Genomic DNA, 19272 nt, shown 5'->3' on the forward strand with positions numbered 1-19272 from the left:
TGATGCCTCTGCTTTCTGAGCTGCAAAAATCCCACACATTGCCTCTTAATTGGGAAAAATGCACCCAGGGAGAGGGCAGCGGATCAAAAAAGAGACAATGTCCAGATCTGGGAAAACCTGGATATATGGTAACTCTAGGTTGTAATAGTACTTGTTCAAGTTCTGCAAATACAGGAGAATTGTGCATCCTGTATTAGCAATACTCATGAGAATTGCGCTGATACATGTGCAGGATACATGCTTCTGCCAGAGCAATGTTGGAGACTAAAAAGTGGTGCACAGGATTGTGAGAGTTTTAAAAAAAGGCATGAAAATTATGGGATGGAGAAAGTGGTGTTGTGGGAACCTGACCTCCAGCTCTTAGAAATCCCTTGGCAAATCACTTGTATATCACAAAGCACTGTGAAAACACACCACAAGGCACTGAGCTGGACAGCAACATGGGGCACACCGGCATACTTACCTGTGGTGTACCATGTTTACACTGACGCACTCACTCATGGTGAGTACACACAGGACCATCACAAATACAACCAGAAGGCCAGTGGCACCTTAAAGAGGACCATCACAAGCACCCAAGTATGCACACACCCAATCGATACACAGAAGTTGGTGGCTGCACTGACCTAACTTTGGGTCAAGCAAACTTTGCAGTGTGCACATGGCATGGAGAACACCAGATACAGAACTCCCCATCCTACCCACAGATCAGCCTCCCTAACTTTTCTAATTAAGCACTGTGCCCTATAATTAAATAAAAAGAGCTAAACGAATCTCTTTTAGAACCTCCTTGTTTAAATGCATTCTCTCTCTCCACAGAGAAAGTGAGCGGTCGCTGCACAATCCTAACTGACAAATATGGTGTGGAAACGGTTCACTCCTCGCAGAAACAGCATGCTTCCTCCAGCCCAGCCCTTTGGCCGCCTCCATCTCAACTCCTGCATGGTACGCACGCCTCCCGCCCAGCTCTCTGCTAACCTCAGCTCCCCTGCCCCTTATGCCTAGTCTGCTCCTTTGCGCGGGGCGCGTGCGGCGCCAGTGAAGCCCGCTCAGGGAAAGGGCGGCGCTCCCGGGGGGCTTGTGCAGGCCCTGCGGCCAGGGTGCGAACAGGCTCACTCAGTAGGTCTGCGTAGGCAGGGGTGTGAGCATGTGCAGGAGCCAATAGGACTGGGTTGGTTTCCTGTTGCCCCTGGGCTGGGGGTGAGCGAGTTGTCGCTGCTGTAGAGCTCTTGCTCCGGGCCCGGGGAACTCAATAGGTACAGCGGCACACGCGGAATTTGTGGGTCTGGGAGGGAGACATTAGTGCTTCTGGGAAAGGTGGGTCGGTCCCAGCAGGGAGGCGGCTCCGCTCGACTCCAGAAGCATGGCAGGCTCTGGGCCCTTTCGTGCCGTGCTGGCCATGCTGGAAGGCTGCTATGCCGAGGTGCTGGGGCTTGAACAGTTTGTGCAGAGGCTCCGGGAGGCGGCTGCCTGCGGGCCTGGCGAAGCTGAACTGTTGCAGCGCGGAGACTCCGAGCTCTACCAGACGTTTGTGTCCCAGTGCGTGGTGTGCGTCCCTCGGGGAGCCCGAGCCATCCCCCAGCCTCTCTCCTTCCAACAGGTACTGCCTGGGCCGGGGGTCGGTGTTCGCTGGGCAGCGGGAGGACGCTTCAGGGAGGAGGCTGGCGTGCCCCACTCTGTGGTGGGCAGCTATCGCCTACACCGCAAGCCTCTTGTTGGAGCGAAATGAATGGTTCCTGACTTCTTGCCTTTTCCACTGAAAAACATTGGAATTAATCCGCTTTTGAACAGCAGACTCTCTGTACTCCTGGCCTAGTTTGTTCTTCTGGTTGCTTGTACTCTAGCAAGCACCAGAGTAACCTCGTCTGGAAGGAAGAGCCTCTCTGCTTTCCTAGCCTGGCTTTTCTTCTCTTCTCACTAAAACAGCGATTCTGAAATGCACAGCGTGGGGGTGATAGTGCTGCTTGGGCGGCAGTCAGCATGGCGGTGGACGTTTCTGGGGACATTGCACTGCAAGAATCTGTAAAAGTGTTTGCACCCAATTAATGGTTGCTGCAAATACTGACTTCTGTTTCTCCCTCCAGCTCGCTCAGCTGTCCCCACAAAAGTGTGTGTGGGGGGAGAATCATGAGGCTTTTTGTTGTTTTTCTATGGTCTTTAATTGGCTCGTGGATCTAATGTCGACCCTGCTCCTTGCCCTCCACATGTAATGGTGCTGCTCCTGTTTCCTCTTCTGTTCTTCTTTTCTTCTATACTCTTGGTTTATGTGTGAGTTAATCATGCAATTTTTCTTTAAGACAACAGCCACTCAGACGATTACTTTTATTCTTGGGGCTAGGTAATCTCTGTGGCCTGGGGGCAGGGGCTGTCTCTTAGGTTCTCCTGTCACAAGCCCTGCAGTGGGGTGGTTTTTCCTGTTTCCTTGATGGTGATGGATGAGAGCAAGTTTCCTGGTCCCTAGGCTGCATCTAGATCAGAGTCAAATCAGGGTTAAATAAAAGATGATATATGTAAGGTTCCTTGCCTTTGTATTTTCCTTGTACACTAACATCTAAAAATTAAAAACAGTGGTTAGTGTAATCAGAGCTGAATAATATTTTCACATTTTAGGAAAATATAAAGGGAAACAATTCTGTTCTATTATGTAAACAACGAAATCTTTTTTCCCTTTCTCTCTCAAAGCTACTGTATACAGTTATTGAAATGGGACTCCAGCTATAAGCTTATTGACCAATTTGTAAAACCATGAGCTGGTATTTTATTGTTGTTAATTTTACGGTAGCACTTGAAGGCCCCAACCAAGACCGGGACCCTGTTTTGTTAGGTGCTGTGCAGACAAGCAGTAGGAGACAGCCTCTGGAATTTACAATCTAAATAGACAGGATAGACAGTGAGTGGGGGGAGAGAGAATTTTGCCAATTTTACATAAGGGGAAATGAGAGGTATTGACTTACCTAAATTCAGAGTTGTAGCTTTCAATATGTCATAGCCTGGAGTAGGAGTTTTCAAATGTGACATAATGTGGCATAATCCTTAATCTTGTTTTTAAAAGTCTTAATCTAGAACCAGAGTTTGGGGCTTTGCATGCTCTTGCACACACCTTTTAATAAAACGGTGTATCTGTTGTTTATAAGGGGGTCTGACATGTAAAATTAACTTTTCTCTCTCTCTCTCTTCAGTTATCTAGTGAAAGTGAAGTAGTAATAAGAGTCATTCAAAGACTTTGTGAAAAAAAGAAGAAGAATGTCCTTGCATTTGGGTATACATTATTGGATGAAAACAGTTCCTATTCACAGGTTATATCTACTTCAAATATATGCAGCTATCTACCTAATACTGCAACAGAAACTCTTCGGATGAGTGTCCTATGGGAAACGTTATTGAGCAGGATAGGGGATGATGTTATGATGTATTTATTGGAATACTGTGCTATCTTTATGCTAGTGCCACCTAGTTGCTCTTATCAAATATGTGGGCAGCCTGTGTATGAGCTTACTTCAAGTAATGCAGCACCCTCCGCAGTGTTTGTTAAACAAAGGTATTCAAAAAGTAGACATAATATTTTGTTTGACTACGTGCAAAAAAGATTTCAGTTATCAAAGACAAACAGGTGGAAATGGAAACCAAGATCAGAAATTAATATCTTGAACACTAAAAGTCAAAGGAATAATAAAACACAAGGCTCTGTGCCTGATTATGAGCATTCTGCCACAGCTAAGGGAGCTGTTGGGCAAAATTCTAAAACAAACAAACAGGTCAGAATGGCCACTGGACACCTGGAAAATCGCAGAGGACCTAACCTATATCCAGTTGCTACAGCCACACCTTCAAAAAGGAAGCTTGATAGGGATCAATTTGAAGTTACAGCTAAAAGGATGAAGATAAACCTAAGGGAAGAAGAGGGTACTTGGAATCTTGGTTCTAATGTAGATAAAAATAAGTTCACTCTGGACATCATTTATGATACACAGTCTCTTTCATTTGTAGAATCATTTTCTGTAAATAACTTTATTAAAATAAAGTCTCAAGAAAATGAGGGCAGAGCAGAGACTCCTGATGCACCTTCTTTAGTGCAGGAAGTTCAAGATAGTAAGGAAAAGTCTGTGACAGATGATGAGAATTCGTTAAGGCTGCGTGTTCAGTGTAATAAACTTTATAAATCTAGCACCGAGACTAAATCAAATTCCAGCAGAGAGGGAGTTGAGCTAGATATCTGTAAATTTCAGGTTGGTTCTGTACAAACGAAAAAAGCAGAAGATACATTTTTAAAATACAGAGGGCTTAAGTGCCCCCCAACTAATATAGCTAAGAAGCTATCCAATAAAATCTCACGTTCCAGAGTGTACATTGGGAGGAAAGGTCTCTTATATTCTTCCAGGAGCTTCCGAGAATGTTTTCCTAAATCATTTTTATTGAATCGCTTAAAAGGCTGCCAGGCAGGGGGACAACGACTTGTAGAAACGATATTCTTAAACAGCAAAATATTGGTGCAAAAATGCAGTGAAAACACACCAAGTTACAACTGGAGAAAGAAGAGATTGCCCAGACGCTACTGGCAGATGAGAGATGTATTTCAAAAACTGTTAAAGAACCATGCAAAGTGTCCCTATTTAGTACTTTTAAAAAAGAATTGTCCGGTCTGGATTTCTGAGACAAATTCAAGCAAAACTGATACAATGTGTCAGTCAGTTTCATGTGATGGAGTACAGATTGATAGGGAAGCAGAAGGTCAACTTGGGAAAGAGCCTCCTATATGTTTGACTAGCAATGGCAGAGAAGGTGGTTACACTGCTGTTCCAAATAGTTCGTGTTCACTTTCAAAAAGAACTTCAACTGATTTAAGTATCTTAAGCAACCCTGAGAAATTTGTGTTGGGGCGAACAGAAAATGAAAGACAAAATGCTAAAGACTTCTGTGATCCTAGCTTGAAGGAGCTTCTCAGACAGCACAGCAGCCACTGGCAGGTGTATGTTTTCGTGCGGGAATGTTTAGACCTGGTGGTACCAGCAGAACTGTGGGGTTCTAGCCATAACAAATGCCGTTTTTTAAAAAATGTGAAAACATTCATCTCCTTGGGAAAATTTGCCAGGTTTTCTTTGCAGGAATTGATGTGGAAGATGAGAGTGAATGACTGTACGTGGCTTCGTGTGATCAAAGGTACCAATTGTAATATTAAAATAAGGCATTATACAGTGGAGGCAGCTGACCAACGTTCAGATTTAACCCAAGTGAGGACTTGAACTGAATGTTCAGTGTTGAATCTTATGTCTCACATTACTGTAATACTTGATCTTAAAGAAACTATTCATTTCCGTGTGAATGCAGAAGTACTAATGGGACTGATGTGTTTAATTGATGCACATTTATTTAAAATTGCTTATTATTAGGGCTAGATTCTGTGACTTTTCGTGACTTCTGCAGAGGCCAGTGTGGCTGACCCCAGGGGCGCCCAAGCAGCTGGCTCTGGGGCCAGCTGCTTAGGTGGCCTCCAGGACAGCCACACCAGCCACTGCTGGAGCAGCCCCAGGGACAGCCACACCAGCCACTGTTCCGGCAGCCCCCAGCAGCGGTCCCGGAGCAGCTGCAGACCGCTGGCCTCAGGCGGCGGTCCTTGGGTGGCTGGCCGGAGCAGCTACGGTCCAATGCCCCAGGCCTGCCGCCCCCTCCAGCAGCGGCCCCCAACACCTCTCCAGCAAAACACCTCCACCCCCTCTCCTCCCCCCCCCCCGATTTAATCACAGGTATTTTTAGTCTGTCATGGGTAGATCACGGGCTGTGAATTTTTGTTTATTGCCTGTGATGTGTCCATGACTTTTACCAAAAATACCTGTGACTAAAAATTATACCAACTGGCCCCAGATAGTGCTTTCTGTAGCTAATAGCTAGACAGGTTCCTTTACAACTCCCTGTTCCTATGTGCTTGAAACTTTCACTATTTAAACTCACATTTTCCATGTCTCTGCCTGAAGGTGGTTTCTTAAATTTCTTCACTGTGTTTTAATATGTTAGATCTGAAATAATGCATATTGGATAGCGTGACTCTCGCAATGAATACTTTGTTCAGTTTTGGTCACTTTAACTCAAAACAAAATATGTAGAAGGTGTCCAGAGGGGGAAAAAAAAATCACTGTTTAGTTTAGAGAGGGGACATGATGGAGTTATAGAAAATAACAAATGATATAGAGAAGCGCAGCTGGGAAAGCTTACTCATGAATTATGAGAGGACATCCAATTAGGCTAAAAGGTAACAAATTTAAAACTGGCAAAAGAAAATACCCTTCTACAAAATGCAGAGTTAAACTGGAATTTGCTGGCAAAATATATAAATGACTCCAAAGAGTTCAGCAGGACTTTTAAAAAGTATTGAGCTTATTGATATTAGGACTATCAAAAAAACTTCAGAGAGAGACCCTTATCCTGCAGGATATAAGTCTTATACTAAGCTGTTCTGGGGGTGAGCGTTGGTTTGGTGGAAACTTCCTTTGTGGGGTGGATGCTGTTTCATGACCTATTTTTTTGTCCCTTTCTCTGAAGCATCAGGTACCAGCCAATATTAGAGATAGGATATCAAACTAGATAGTCCAGTCTTGTATGACAGCATGCAATTTAGAAACATATATGTGTGACCCAAACTGACACAGGCCTCTCTTGCTGCCAGGTCGTGTTTTTTTTTCTCCGGACAGATAACTAGCAAATGACGGATCTTTTAAATTTCAGAGATGGTATACAGATCCTCATTAAGGATCACCCCCTGTTAAGTCTGGGGGGGGAAATGGTTTGCTCTAAAATTTATTATGAACTGAAAAATCACTTAATATGTCTACACTAGGGAGCAACGCTGGCATAGGCTTCCTAGTATAGACATTGCCCAACTAGGAACTAAAGGCTAATATTATTAAGTCTGGGAAATTCCTTTTCCTTTCCTTTTTATTTAAGAAAGGAAATTTAAATGGAAGACCTGTGTTAACACCACTTTGAAGGTTACATGTTTGAGAAAGGAAATGAAAAAGTTAAGGGTCCTACAGAAATGTTAATGAAGCCCCAATACACATCATGGATATATTGTAAAATTGAAATAGTAAGATTATTAGGGAGGAGTGCTAGTTCCTTCATAGGTTAGAGCTCCAGCTACCCATCTGTTGTAAGTTTGACTTTTTTTTTTCACCCTCCCCACCCCTCTAAATACCCCCAAACTAATTTTTTGCTTGAAATTTCATAGAATCTCATTCATGGACATATTTTGATAAGTTTAGTGAAAATCAAGAAGGCAGTCTTACAGATATGAGATGAAACTAGTCCATTGCTGTTTCAACATTTAATATTTTTTGACATTCATTATCTAACAAACACTTGCACATTTAAAAAAAAAAAAAAAACCTTGAACTTCATTTATAGGATAGATTAAGACAGGAAAAACAGAAAAATCAGTCTTCTTCTCTCCTATCTATCTGATTAAGCACTTTCATAACTTTGAGTGTATTGAAGTTAATGGGTATATTGAGCATTGAAGTTAATGACACTTGTTCAAAGTTATTCTTGTGCTTATGTATTTTCCTGAATCAGGATCTTATGTCTCACATTACTGTAATACTTGATCTTAAAGAAACTATTCATTTCCGTGTGAATGCAGAAGTACTAATGGGACTGATGTGTTTAATTGATGCACATTTATTTAAAATCTCACATTATAAATGCAGTATTATCAACCCCAAGTAGGGTGACCAAACGTCCCAATTTTATCGGGACTGTCCCGATATTTCCTTGTTTGTCCCGCGTCCTGACCAATGTTAGGTCGGGACACTGGCCAAACAAGCAAATACCCCGGAACTCGGTAGTGCTCACGCCCCCCCCCCCCTTTGGCTCCCTCCCCGAATCCCTGCCTCTTCCCCAGGCTCACCATTCCTCCTTCCTCCACAAGCACTGGAGGGAGGCCAGGGAGACGCAGGGGAAGTGCAGGGCCAGGGTGAGTGAGAGTCCGGCCTGGCCCCGAGTGCAGGCAGGACTCAGTTGGGCGGTAGGGAGGGTAGGGGGGTGGCACGCGGGGCCAGGCGGTGGCTGTTCTCCTCCCCTGGGCAGCGGGACTCGGGAGCAGCCGCTGCTGCAGCTCCCCCTGCCACGGGGGGAGGAAGCGGCTGATGGTCAAGCTCGGCGGCTGCGGCTCTGGCGCCTGGGCCGAGCCCAGCTGGTGCTATCCCGCGGCGGCCCCGGGGCGGAGGCATCGTCAGCCCAGCCCCGTTTATTCCCCTGCAGGACACGAGCGGGACTGGGAGGCTGGGGCCTGCTGCCCCCACTCCGGGGCTGCCGCGGGATAGCACCAGCTGGGCAACAGCCCAGATGCGACTGGCCAGGGGCTGGGCGCAGCGTGTGTGCTGCTGGGTCCCCGCAGCAGGCCCAGGCTCGGGGGGCTTGGGGGTGTCAGAGCCGCAGCCGCCGAGCTTGGCCATCGGCCACTTCCTCCCCCCCGCGGCAGTGGGAGCTGCAGCAGCGGCTGCTCCCGAGTCCCGCTGCCCAGGGGGGAGAACAGCCGCCGCCTGGCCCTGCCTGCTGCCCCCCTACTCTCCCTACCGTCCGACTGAGTCCTGCCTGCACTCGGGGCCAGGCCGGACTCTCACTCACCCCAGCTCCGCGCTTCCCCTGCATCTCCCGGCCTCCCTCCAGCGCTTGTGGAGGGGGGGGGTTGTTTTGTTTTAGTTTTTTTTTTTTGCCCTGCCCCCTCCCACCACGCCCCCTGCCCTCCCCCACGCGTCCCGATATTTGACTTGGGTGATCTGGTCACCCTAACTCCAAGCATTCAAAAATCACGAGTCAGGCTACACAAAAATCACAATATTGGATTAAAAATTACAAGAATTAAAAAAAAAAAATACTTTTTTTTTTTAATTTGCCTTCTGATTTCTGTGGTTTTAGGGTGCACTTGCTTCATGTTTCCAAGCTTTTCTCCATGACCATGAGAGCTAGAACTTTACTTCAATGAAAGCTGAGATTCTCATGAAATAATATGAATCAGAAGCAGGGGCTTTAAGAAAATCTCCAAAAATCTCAGGCAGTGTTTTAAATGCAGTTAAGTGTCTTGTATCATGTGACAAACATCAGAAGCTTTTTGTGTTGAATAATTTAAGACTTCAGAAATTATACTAGGTAAAGTGAGACATTAATAAAAAACGTTGAGGCATCTGTAATTCTCATACCTAGCTTTGGATCAGATTGTACTCCCTGCATGCAGAGGGGATCTTCTACGCATGGGTCCGTCTCTCTTATGGGGAATGGGTTGGCATTCACCAGAGCAACATGTTCCTCACTGCAACACAAAGATGGGTGCTTTGTGAATGCTGGGACCTATGCAGAAGGCAGGCAAAGAGGGCAGTGAGTGAAGGTGCCCAAATTCTGTTATGTTACTGTGGATCCCCCTGCTGTAGGTGTGATTCCTCTTTAAGGAGAAGAGCCTCTGGGGCAGTCATTAGGTCTGGGAGTTGTCATAAGCTTGGAAGCCACTGGAGACTGGGAGCTGGCATAGGACCATCCGCTGATCACTCCAGGATCTGTGTGATTCCCTAGGATTCCACAGTCTGTGTGAAGGCAATGGCATAGTCCAGTGGTATGGGCACTAGCGTATGAGACCTGAGTTCAAGTCCGTGTTCTGCCACAGATTTCCTGTGTGACTTTGAGCAAGTTACTTAGTTTTTCAGTGTCTCTGTCCCCCATTAAAGATTAAAAGTGCATCCACATTGCATGCTTCTTTCAGCAGCATGTAACGTACATACATGTGTAGACCCCTAGCATGGGTATAAATAGCAGTGTAGACTGTGAGGCACAGCTTAGGAGAGTAAAGAGATGCTTGAAGAGTGTGTGTATGTACTCGAATACATACCCGACGTGGCTCTCTACTTGCCCAAGTCATGCCTCCCTGTCTACGCCACCGTTTTTAGCAGCAGTATCCTCCTGCTGGAGCCTTTCACGCTGCAGCGTAAAGTGGTAATGGTGTGCTTTTCACTGTGATGTGTAGCTATATGTACGGTAAATGCTGCTGCCAGTGGTATATAGTGTAGAGGTAGCTTGAGCTTTCAGCCCCTTTAACACCCCATACTACGGAAGAACCTAAGGTGGGGGGTATTAGGCCTTTTGACATTTATAATTATAGAAAATTTAATCAGTTCTTTTGTAGGATGTATTGGTTATTCTTAGGTCACATGGTACTTCTTGTCAATTATAATTCAATATTAAAAGCCAAATAGCTTTTTCAATTTGTCATCAGGTATGAAATGAGAAGAAAAAACCTCCAACTATAAAGCTTATTTTCAGTCCCTTTCAACTTGGTGAAAACCAAACTTCTTGATACTTGTTATGCTGTGTCCAACCATAACACAAATATTTTGGTTAGTAATTTTGGGTGCATCAGAAAATGCATTTTCAAAATATCTGGATACAAATTTTTAGTGTTCCAAATTCTTAAATTTCAGCTAATATCTTTTTGACTCACTGTATTTCAGAGAATATGCTCCCTAGAAACTCCAGTAGGATCTTGGTTTTTGGCCCTGATCCAGCAAAACTCTTAAGTATATGCTTAACATTTAAGCATGCTTTGCAGTTTGGTAGATCGGAACCTTTTTTCTCCGTGAGTAGTAGCATCTTTTTTCCTGTCCTCCATCCCTTCTCTCTAAAGACTGATTCCATAATGGTGAGAGATTTACATCTGTTGTCCCATATGTAGAAAATTAACTAGCTGTTGCAAAGAACTTCCAAATCTGTTACTTTCATATGTGTATTTTATTGCCTGGATGCTAGAACTTCATTTTCAGAGTTTTTCAAATGTTTAGTGTGTTTTTTTCGGTGATGTTACCTGACATCCATTGAAACACACTTTATTTTATTTATTTAAATTATGGCAGATTTCCACCAAGATTGAGGCCCTTTTGTGTACTAAGTGCTGTATAGAGTCCCTGCCCTAAAGAGCTTTCAGGCGAGATATATAAAGGGTTGGGGACAAGGAAATAATTGTATCCCCATTTTACAGATGGGGTAAATGAGTTTCAACTGTAACTCTCTTATGAAATGTCTTGTTTGGAAATATGTTTAACAGGAATCAAAATTACCACCCATGTGAGATATGGCTGAGTTAACATTTCTATAGGAATCATAACCTTTTCACTTCTTGATTTATTTTAGTTGTCGTGTTAGCATGTTTTGTTTAATGTTGATTTTGCATTTAATTTGAAAATATTTCTGGCAGAGCATCATAAATCCTGCACTGTAGGGCAGTATTTTTATTGCTTCCATTGCATGACTACCAAAAAAGATACCATCCAGTTTGAATATGACAGTGATCTGAGGTGATCTCACTTTATTGGGCCATCAGAATATTTTTAGTACAATGTTTGACAAATCAAAGATAACTGCAACTGAAATCCAGACTACAGCCATTACGTTTTTAATTTATGATGTCCATCTTGAACAAAATCCACCTCTGCAATTAATCTGTGTAGAAGTTTATTAGGAAGCATAAGTATTGCGCTTTTCCTCAGCCCCACTGGCTCCCCCATTAATTTCAGAATCTGGTTCAAAATTTTCATCATTTGCTTATGAACTAATAGCTCGCATCTCTCTTCTTTTGTAATAATTTAGGGCCAGTTTCATCTTTTCCCTCACACTATCTTGCCACTGTGCATGCAAGAGTTTTCTCTGCATGCCAAGGGCTAGAGAGTGGGGAAAGTAAGCTAGATATAATTATTTCTCCTTTGGGCTACTAAATTTATCGCTGATTTGAATGGTTCCATTTCAACACTTATATTGGTTTCCTATGAAGCATTTTGCAACTACACACTATTCTTTTTATCTTTATACTTAACATGGGCCATGCTTAAAGTCTGCCTAATAAAAAAAAAAATGGGGGCTTAGGCTACTTGGGGGACCAGTTATTGTAAAATTGTTTGGCAGTTTCTCGATCTCCCTTTTCCAACCTCAGCCTAAAAAATACTGTGCGTGCATGTTGGCTTTTAGAAATGTGAATGACAGATTCTGAATATAATTGAATACTGCTTATTGTAGGTGATCATTTTGTTCCTGCTTTGGAACACCATTACCGTGAAGAAATTTTGGCCAAGTTCCTATACTGGCTTATGGATACCTATATTGTACAGCTACTCAGATCATTTTTCTACATCACCGAGACCATGTTCCAGAAGAACATGCTTTTCTTCTACCGAAAACTAATTTGGAGCAAGTTACAGAACATTGGAATGAGGTATTTCTAATAATAGTCTACCATTTATGAAATATGGAAACCTTACATTTTGCAGTAGTTAAGGTTAAAACTTTGCCCCTCCATCCCATTTTCATTCACTCAATGTCTTAACTCATTTTGAGATTAAGATGTTTATGCTGTGACAGTTGTGTGGGAAAACTGATTAAAATCCCTTCAACCATTTGAGTTCTCCAAGTGGGGTGTGGGGATGAGAGAAGTATTTAATCTGTTTATATTAAAACATGTCTCTCATGGGTAACTCAAACAAATGAACTTCAGAACTAAAATAAAATGTTACACATGGATAGTGGCAAAGTCTCATAGTCAGATTGGGAAGACACTGTTAAAAAGGTACTGAATTCATTTAATGAATGTTCAGTTTAAAAAAAAAAAAAAACCAATTCTATAGTATTGGATTGTGGCATTATATAGTATCACAGCTAGGTTTTTCACCTTTAATAATGTCATGCAATAGGAAATGCTATAGCTTTTGCTTTTAAAAAATGTAATTCTAGAACTCAATATTGTTTATCTTTTAAAAAGTAGTTTCATACATTCAAGTTCTTTGATAATGCAATATTTAAATTTGCAATTTTGAACCCTAAAGGTGAGGAAATGCAAAAGTTTAAGATCTAATGACAGTGTTCATTCAAATACATTGTATACATATGGTAACTTTAGTTTAGTTCTTATAGACTACTAACTAAATAGATTTAGTGTATTGTATGTACAATTTGGCCAAGTTAACACTGATAAGGTCTTTGGGACAACTACAGTATCTTCATATGTGTTGGTACAATACCTGACCCAATGAGGCCTATTGTATTAATGTATATGGAGTATATGTTAACATAATCCAATCACCGTCCAACATTAAACAGTTTTAAACAAAGTTTGGGGTTTAGTATACAGAGAGCTCAGTCTGCTTAATATCATGGCAAACACACACCTTTTATTAAAGATACAAAAATGAAAAAACAATGTAGTATCTGAAATACAAAATATTAAGGCTTTCATTTTAACACCATCCCTTGTTCCCAATCCTCCTTCCCCCCGTCCTCCCGAAGGGATCTCAGGAGGTCATCTAGTCCAAACCCCTGCTCAAAGCAGGACCAATCCCCAGACAGATTTTTGCCCCAAATCCCTTACTGGCTCCCTCAAGGATTGAGCTCACAACCCTGGGTTTAGCAGGCCAGTGCTCAAACCACTGAGCTGTCTCTCCCCCCCCCCCGCTGAAGAATGTTTTTAGAAAGAAACCCCCTTGTTTGATGGCCTAGCCAAAGGTTGTAACTCCTTTTTGGGGAAAAAAAGTTCAGATGGGCTGGAACTGTCACTGTTGTTGCTGCTGTTTAAAGTCTGATCCCATTTCCTAAGAAGACAAAACAAGACAAACACACACAAAAGGTAAGACAAGAGAACAGCAAAGCTAGAAAATGCAGTGTTTGTCTCTGATGTTGACTTGTACTTGCAGCCTTACTGTTAGAAAAACATAGGCAAAGCACATGGGCTTATCAGCTCCCCTAAGACCTGTCAAACTTGTACCAGCATTGCTGATTAGGACATTGTTTTAGTTGTTCTGTTTCTGGTCACAGGCTTATTGCAGTATTCCAAAATATGCAATCTTGGCTGGCTAAGACCGATTCTTATTAGATAGAAAAAAAAAAGGGGGTTAGGAAAGCGGTTAAATAAGGTAGGGAAGGAAAAGGACATGGGGGCCAGGGGATGTTGGAAGAAAAGGCGAGAGAGTCTCATGTTGCAGGTGGTGGCTGGGTTTCAGCCAGAGAAGTTAAAGGTGGTGATGCTGGGTCCTTCTCTCTGGCTTGGTCTAATAGAATATCTCTCAGGATCAGGATAATGAAGGCCCAGGTTCCCAAGAGATGAGATAGCAACCATGATGGTGAAGTTCTCTCCTTCCCTGCTAGCATCGCCAGTAGCCTCTGTCCATTAGTCTGTATTTTCCTCCCAAAGTCTCTTGTTTTTTTAAAGAACCCCAAAAGGAAGTGATGGGCATAATAGTCCATCTGCTTATTTTCATAGAATATCAGGGTTGGAAGAAACCTCAGGAGGTCATCTAGTCCAACCCCCTGCTCAAAGCAGGACCAATCCCCAACTAAATCATTTTGTCCACCAACTAGGCTTAGTTTTTAAACACACCAATTTGGGTCCAGTTTCATGCTTTTCTTGTTGACCAGGCATGATCGTAAGAGCCCTTGAGATATATCAGTAGGCCTTTTTGTTTGGACTAATTCAGTCCTGCTTTTTTACACCTTTTCATATCAACACTTGGTTGTTAGATTATTGCAACATTCCATTAACTTCCGCTTCACAACTTGAGTTCACAATTGGGCCTATAAATTTGGCCTAATCATCACAACAGGTCCACGGTTGTTGCATCTTCTGGGCAAAACACAAATATTGTATAATAATGAGCATTGTTTGGCATTTCATATCTTGGGTTCAAACTAGCAACCTTAATGTGCACAAACACAGGCTTTTACACTTAATACATTACAAAAGATTAATTTTTTATATTTAATAGCATCTAACAAGTTCAATATTTAATGTTATTTATCAGAGGGGTAGCCGTGTTAGTCTGAATCTGTAAAAAGCAACAGAGGGTCCTGTGGCACCTTTGAGACTAACAGAAGTATTGGGAGCATAAGCTTTCGTGGGTAAGAACCTCACTTCTTCAGATGCAAGTCTTTTTGGGTTCTTACCCACGAAAGCTTATGCTCCCAATACTTCTGTTAGTCTCAAAGGTGCCACAGGACCCTCTGTTGCTTTTTAATGTTATTTAGTTAATACTAACAATGTTTTCAACTTTGTTTTTAAAAAAGAAAATCTGTACAGAAAGACTAGGCAGTTTTATTTACCAAAAAAAAAAACTACACAAAACAAACACTAGCAACACTGCAGTGTGATCCATGGAAGTGGACCCCTGCATACAGACCCATTTACTTGAATGGGACTCTGCATCCTGTGGCCCCATCCTAAAATCTGATCCATGCAGGTGGGTCCTTATGCCTATGTGTGACACTACCCAATCTGGCCTCATGGACAACTGTCCCCCCTCAATTCTCCAAGCTGGAGTGCCTTTTACACTGCTTCGTTGTGAGAACAACCACTCCTGGTTTGATTACACACAGCCTCCAGCGTGTAAATCACTCCCAGCTATATTGTTAGAGTGCTATAGCCAGCCGTCATGAGCAAACTCCCATTCCCAGACTTCCCTCCAGAAATGTGCAGCTTGTACTGCCCAGCACCCTCCTGGACAATATAAGCTCATATAAAGTCAGTCATTTTATTAATAGAAAATGTGCACTAATCCTGTTATTCCAAATGAAGTTTCCCAAACACTTCAATCCAAACATACTGGTTTAGATAAAACAACTACAGAAGGAGAGATTAAGTGATTACAAGTCATGAGGCATAAAAATCAGAACTGATTACCAAGAACTGTAAGATAAAGCTAAAAGATAAAACGCAACTAACACCTAACTTAACAAGCTGAGTGAATTCAAAGCAAAGGTCTCTCACCACAAGTTCCAACAGCCTTACTGGTTGTGTGGACAGGAACCTTAATTCTATTTTGAATAATGCTTTTAGCATAATCTGTTTCCTTTGGTAAAATAGTTTCCACAAAGATAATTGAATATATGTGATTATTTCCTGAAACTGAGTACTTCACTCGGAAGATAAAATATATGCAATTTATTGTATTTAATGACAGGTTTCAGAGTAGCAGCCGTGTTAGTCTGCATCCGAAGAAGTGGGCTGTAGTCCACGAAAGCTTATGCTCTAATAAATTTGTTAGTCTCTAAGGTGCCACAAGTACTCCTGTTCTTTTTATTGTATTTAAGTCGCTTTAAACTTAATGTCCGTTTTTATTTTAGAAACCATTTTGCCAAAGTGCATCTTCGTGCATTATCTGCAGAGGAAATAGAAAAAGTACAGCAGAAGAAATGTGTTCCTATGGCATCAAAACTTCGGTTCATCCCTAAACCAAATGGGTTGCGACCTATAGTAAAAGTGAATAGTGTTTTTGGAGCAAAAACATTGAACAGGAAAAACAGAGACAAGAAGGTCACTATTCTGAATTTGCCTATGTTCTTTTTTGTCACATTGTAACTAATATCCAAGAGGGTTGTGGATAGTTGTTTATATTATTATGTATAAATAAAATAAATTTTAAAATAAGATTGCAAACTCAGGCACTCAAGTCAGGAAATGCCAAAACTAAGGTTGGCCATGCAACTCTATTTTGGGACCCCCATGCATATGCATTATTACCATCTTTTTAATTACAAGATCACATACAAATCCCCCCACGCACCCTCCCCTTTCCCTCACACTGGATTCATTCAGAGTATAGTTTTACTAGTGTTAACTGAATGAACAGTTATTCAACATTTATTTTAATACTCATTGCAGTAAATAGAGGATGGGACCATATACTGGACAAACAGTCCAAACCCTGCAGTGAAAAACTCTAAATTAATAATTTCCTTATGGGTTTTTCTGTGATGCTCTCATCATAGAATCAGAGTGCTTCACAAATATTAACAATACCTGGGTAAAATGAAAGGCTACTACTCCCAGTTTACAGATGGGGGAACTAAGGCACAGAAGAATATCAAGACTAAAATTGTTGAAGTAATTTGGGATTCCCAAATTGATGTTCCTAGGGCCTAATCTTCAGAATATTTAACATTTTTATCATACTTTATATGTTCCAAATACAGCTCCAATTGACTTCAGTTGCTGTTGTGAATACTCAGCATTTCTGCAAATCTGGCATTTTGTGCCTCAGATTGGGCACCCATGAAATGAGGGATTCAAAATTTTCATAAATGGCCATTAATTGTTTTAAGTGACTTGTCCAGCAATGTACAAGAATTCTTTGGGCAGAAGCAGGGATAGAATTAGTTTCCCCAGGGTGTCATTCAACTTCCTAAACCACAAGACCATCATTTCTTTTCCTGCAAATCTCCTGCCTTATTTACTGCACACTTTCCAACTTCAGAAACAAATGGGGCCAGAGCCCTATAGACACCAGCCCCATTCACTACGTGGCCCTGATTCATCCCCCCAGCAGGTCCATCCTATGCTGTGAAAGGATCAGCATGAAAAAAAAGTATGCGATCATGTAATTAGATACTCATTACATATGTTCAAGCAGGTTGAATTAACATTGGCCAGGCAGTTTTTAGCTCTTGAGTGCTCAACTTTGCAACCTTAGCTTTCTTTTGATGTAGCTTTTTATGCTATGTTTTCCCTAATTTCTTTTAAAATGAAATAGGAATTTTATCATGTGGAACTATACTGACTCCTTTTGAAGGTCAAGGTGATCTTTTCATTTGAATCAGGACACTTTTCCCGCAATTGCATACTCCAATTGCAATGTCAGAAAAGAAACAGATTTTTAAAGTTCTGTGAAGGTCTCTCTTAATAGATCTGAGTCCTTTGGGAAAGTTAATAGTCTTTTCAAAGATCCCATCTGAGTCTTTAAGATTTTCAGGTATGTTCACCAAAGTGGATTAGATCTGTCATCCACCCTGTTTTCTGATGGTTCTCCAGTACAGAACTTGGCTTGTGCAGCAATAGACCAAATTGCAGGAGAACATTTTGAATTTTCAAAAATCTTTGGCTCTCTCAAGTTGATCAAATATTTTGAAAATTTTCAACAAGCTTAATTTTTTTTTTAACAAACCTATTTAAAAACTTTGGGGTGTGTGTGTGCAGATTTTTTCCTCCTAGGATTGAGGACAGTATGTAACAGAATGTTAAACTGCTATGTGTAAAATTGTTATTTAAGCTAACCTTAGCCATACGTAGCAGAGCATTAAAGGATCTTATAGTGAACACATCTGGTGTAAATCTTTCTGAGAAGTAAGCTCTGTAGTCAGTCTATATCGGATACTGAAGCCTGAACTGCTACTAGCAGACCTGCAACCTAGTCAACTAGTGCCAAAAGAGAACAGATACAAAAGGAACAAAGGTTGCAGGATCTCATCAACATGCCACTCTTCAGTGACCCAGAGCACTTCAGCTGTGACAGACTTTCACAGTGGGTAGACCGGAAGCAGTATTTTGCAAGATTTTGTATTGCAAACAAGGTAACAGGTATCATCTTTGATTTATGATATGGGCAAGAAGCAGAGCATTTATTTAAATCCTTTGACTTTACTGAATACACTCACAAAAGAGACTGAAATGGTTCTGGCTATGTTTGATGCATACATTATACCTCTGAGAAATGTAGTTTATGAAAGACCATGTTTTCAACAGCAAATTCAAGAACCAGGGGGAAATGTTGAATGGCTGAAAACTGAGATTTTTGGAATTTGAAAACATGAAAATATCAGACAGGCTGGTTATTGGGTTAACAGATAAATTTTTCACAGCAGCTGCTATTGAAGGCATACTTAATCCTAGCCACAGCTATACAGAAAGCAAAGCAGTCTGAACTCTTCAAACAGCAGAAGAAAAGGCAGGAGCAACTTGAAAAACCTGAAACTAGCTTAGAATCTCTAAACAGCAGGATGGCTAAAAGTCATTAAAACTATGGGGTCTATCACTTGTGACTACACAAAATTTGCTTGGAGAGTGAAATTGAATATTTATGACAAGACTATCGACTTCTTGTAGTCATCTCAGAAGGGGCTTACAAATTGCCTCTTGGCGGCATTTAAGGCAAAGTCACCTGCAACAGCTCTGACTAGCCCTGGAGATATTCTGAACTGTATGGGCCAGTTCACCACAAAAACAACATACAAAGACAAAAGCTTTGCATTCAGAGTACATGTGATTAAAGATCTTCTCAGCCACAGCATGGCAGCCATGATGGGCCAAGTAAGAAAGGAGGAAGAATTCAGAGGATTTGATGTTATTGGACATTTGAAAGGAGATACTGTAAAAATTAGCTTAGCAGACAATGCTGAACCATACAAATTGGACGGATAAGGAGGTTGGACAACTCCAGCTTCGTAAAGAAAAATAATTCAGGCCCAGAACATATGTGATCACAGCTGACA

General features: G+C 41.8%; 1 protein-coding gene across 11 annotated transcripts in view; it reads left to right on the forward strand.

Annotated features, from left to right (window-relative positions):
• The first annotated feature begins 1055 nt into the window (after nt 1-1055).
• TERT (telomerase reverse transcriptase) overlaps nt 1056-19272 on the forward strand; it is a 129975-nt gene continuing 111758 nt past the window's right edge. The window contains exons 1-4 of one of the 11 annotated variants that reach the window (XR_004644581.1): nt 1056-1600; nt 3180-5157; nt 12043-12238; nt 16132-16321. Coding sequence is in view for 7 of the 11 variants with exons in the window: in XM_034761490.1 (XP_034617381.1) it covers nt 1364-1600; nt 3180-5157; nt 12043-12238; nt 16132-16321 (2601 nt within the window). In the remaining 4 variants the exon portion in view is untranslated. The remainder of the gene's footprint in view (nt 1601-3179; nt 5158-12042; nt 12239-16131; nt 16322-19272) is intronic. The other 10 variants (XR_004644582.1, XM_034761490.1, XM_034761488.1 and 7 more) reach the window with 10 other exon arrangements.

This window comes from Trachemys scripta, chromosome 2 (genome assembly GCF_013100865.1).
Source record: "Trachemys scripta elegans isolate TJP31775 chromosome 2, CAS_Tse_1.0, whole genome shotgun sequence".
NCBI lineage: Eukaryota > Metazoa > Chordata > Testudines > Emydidae > Trachemys > Trachemys scripta.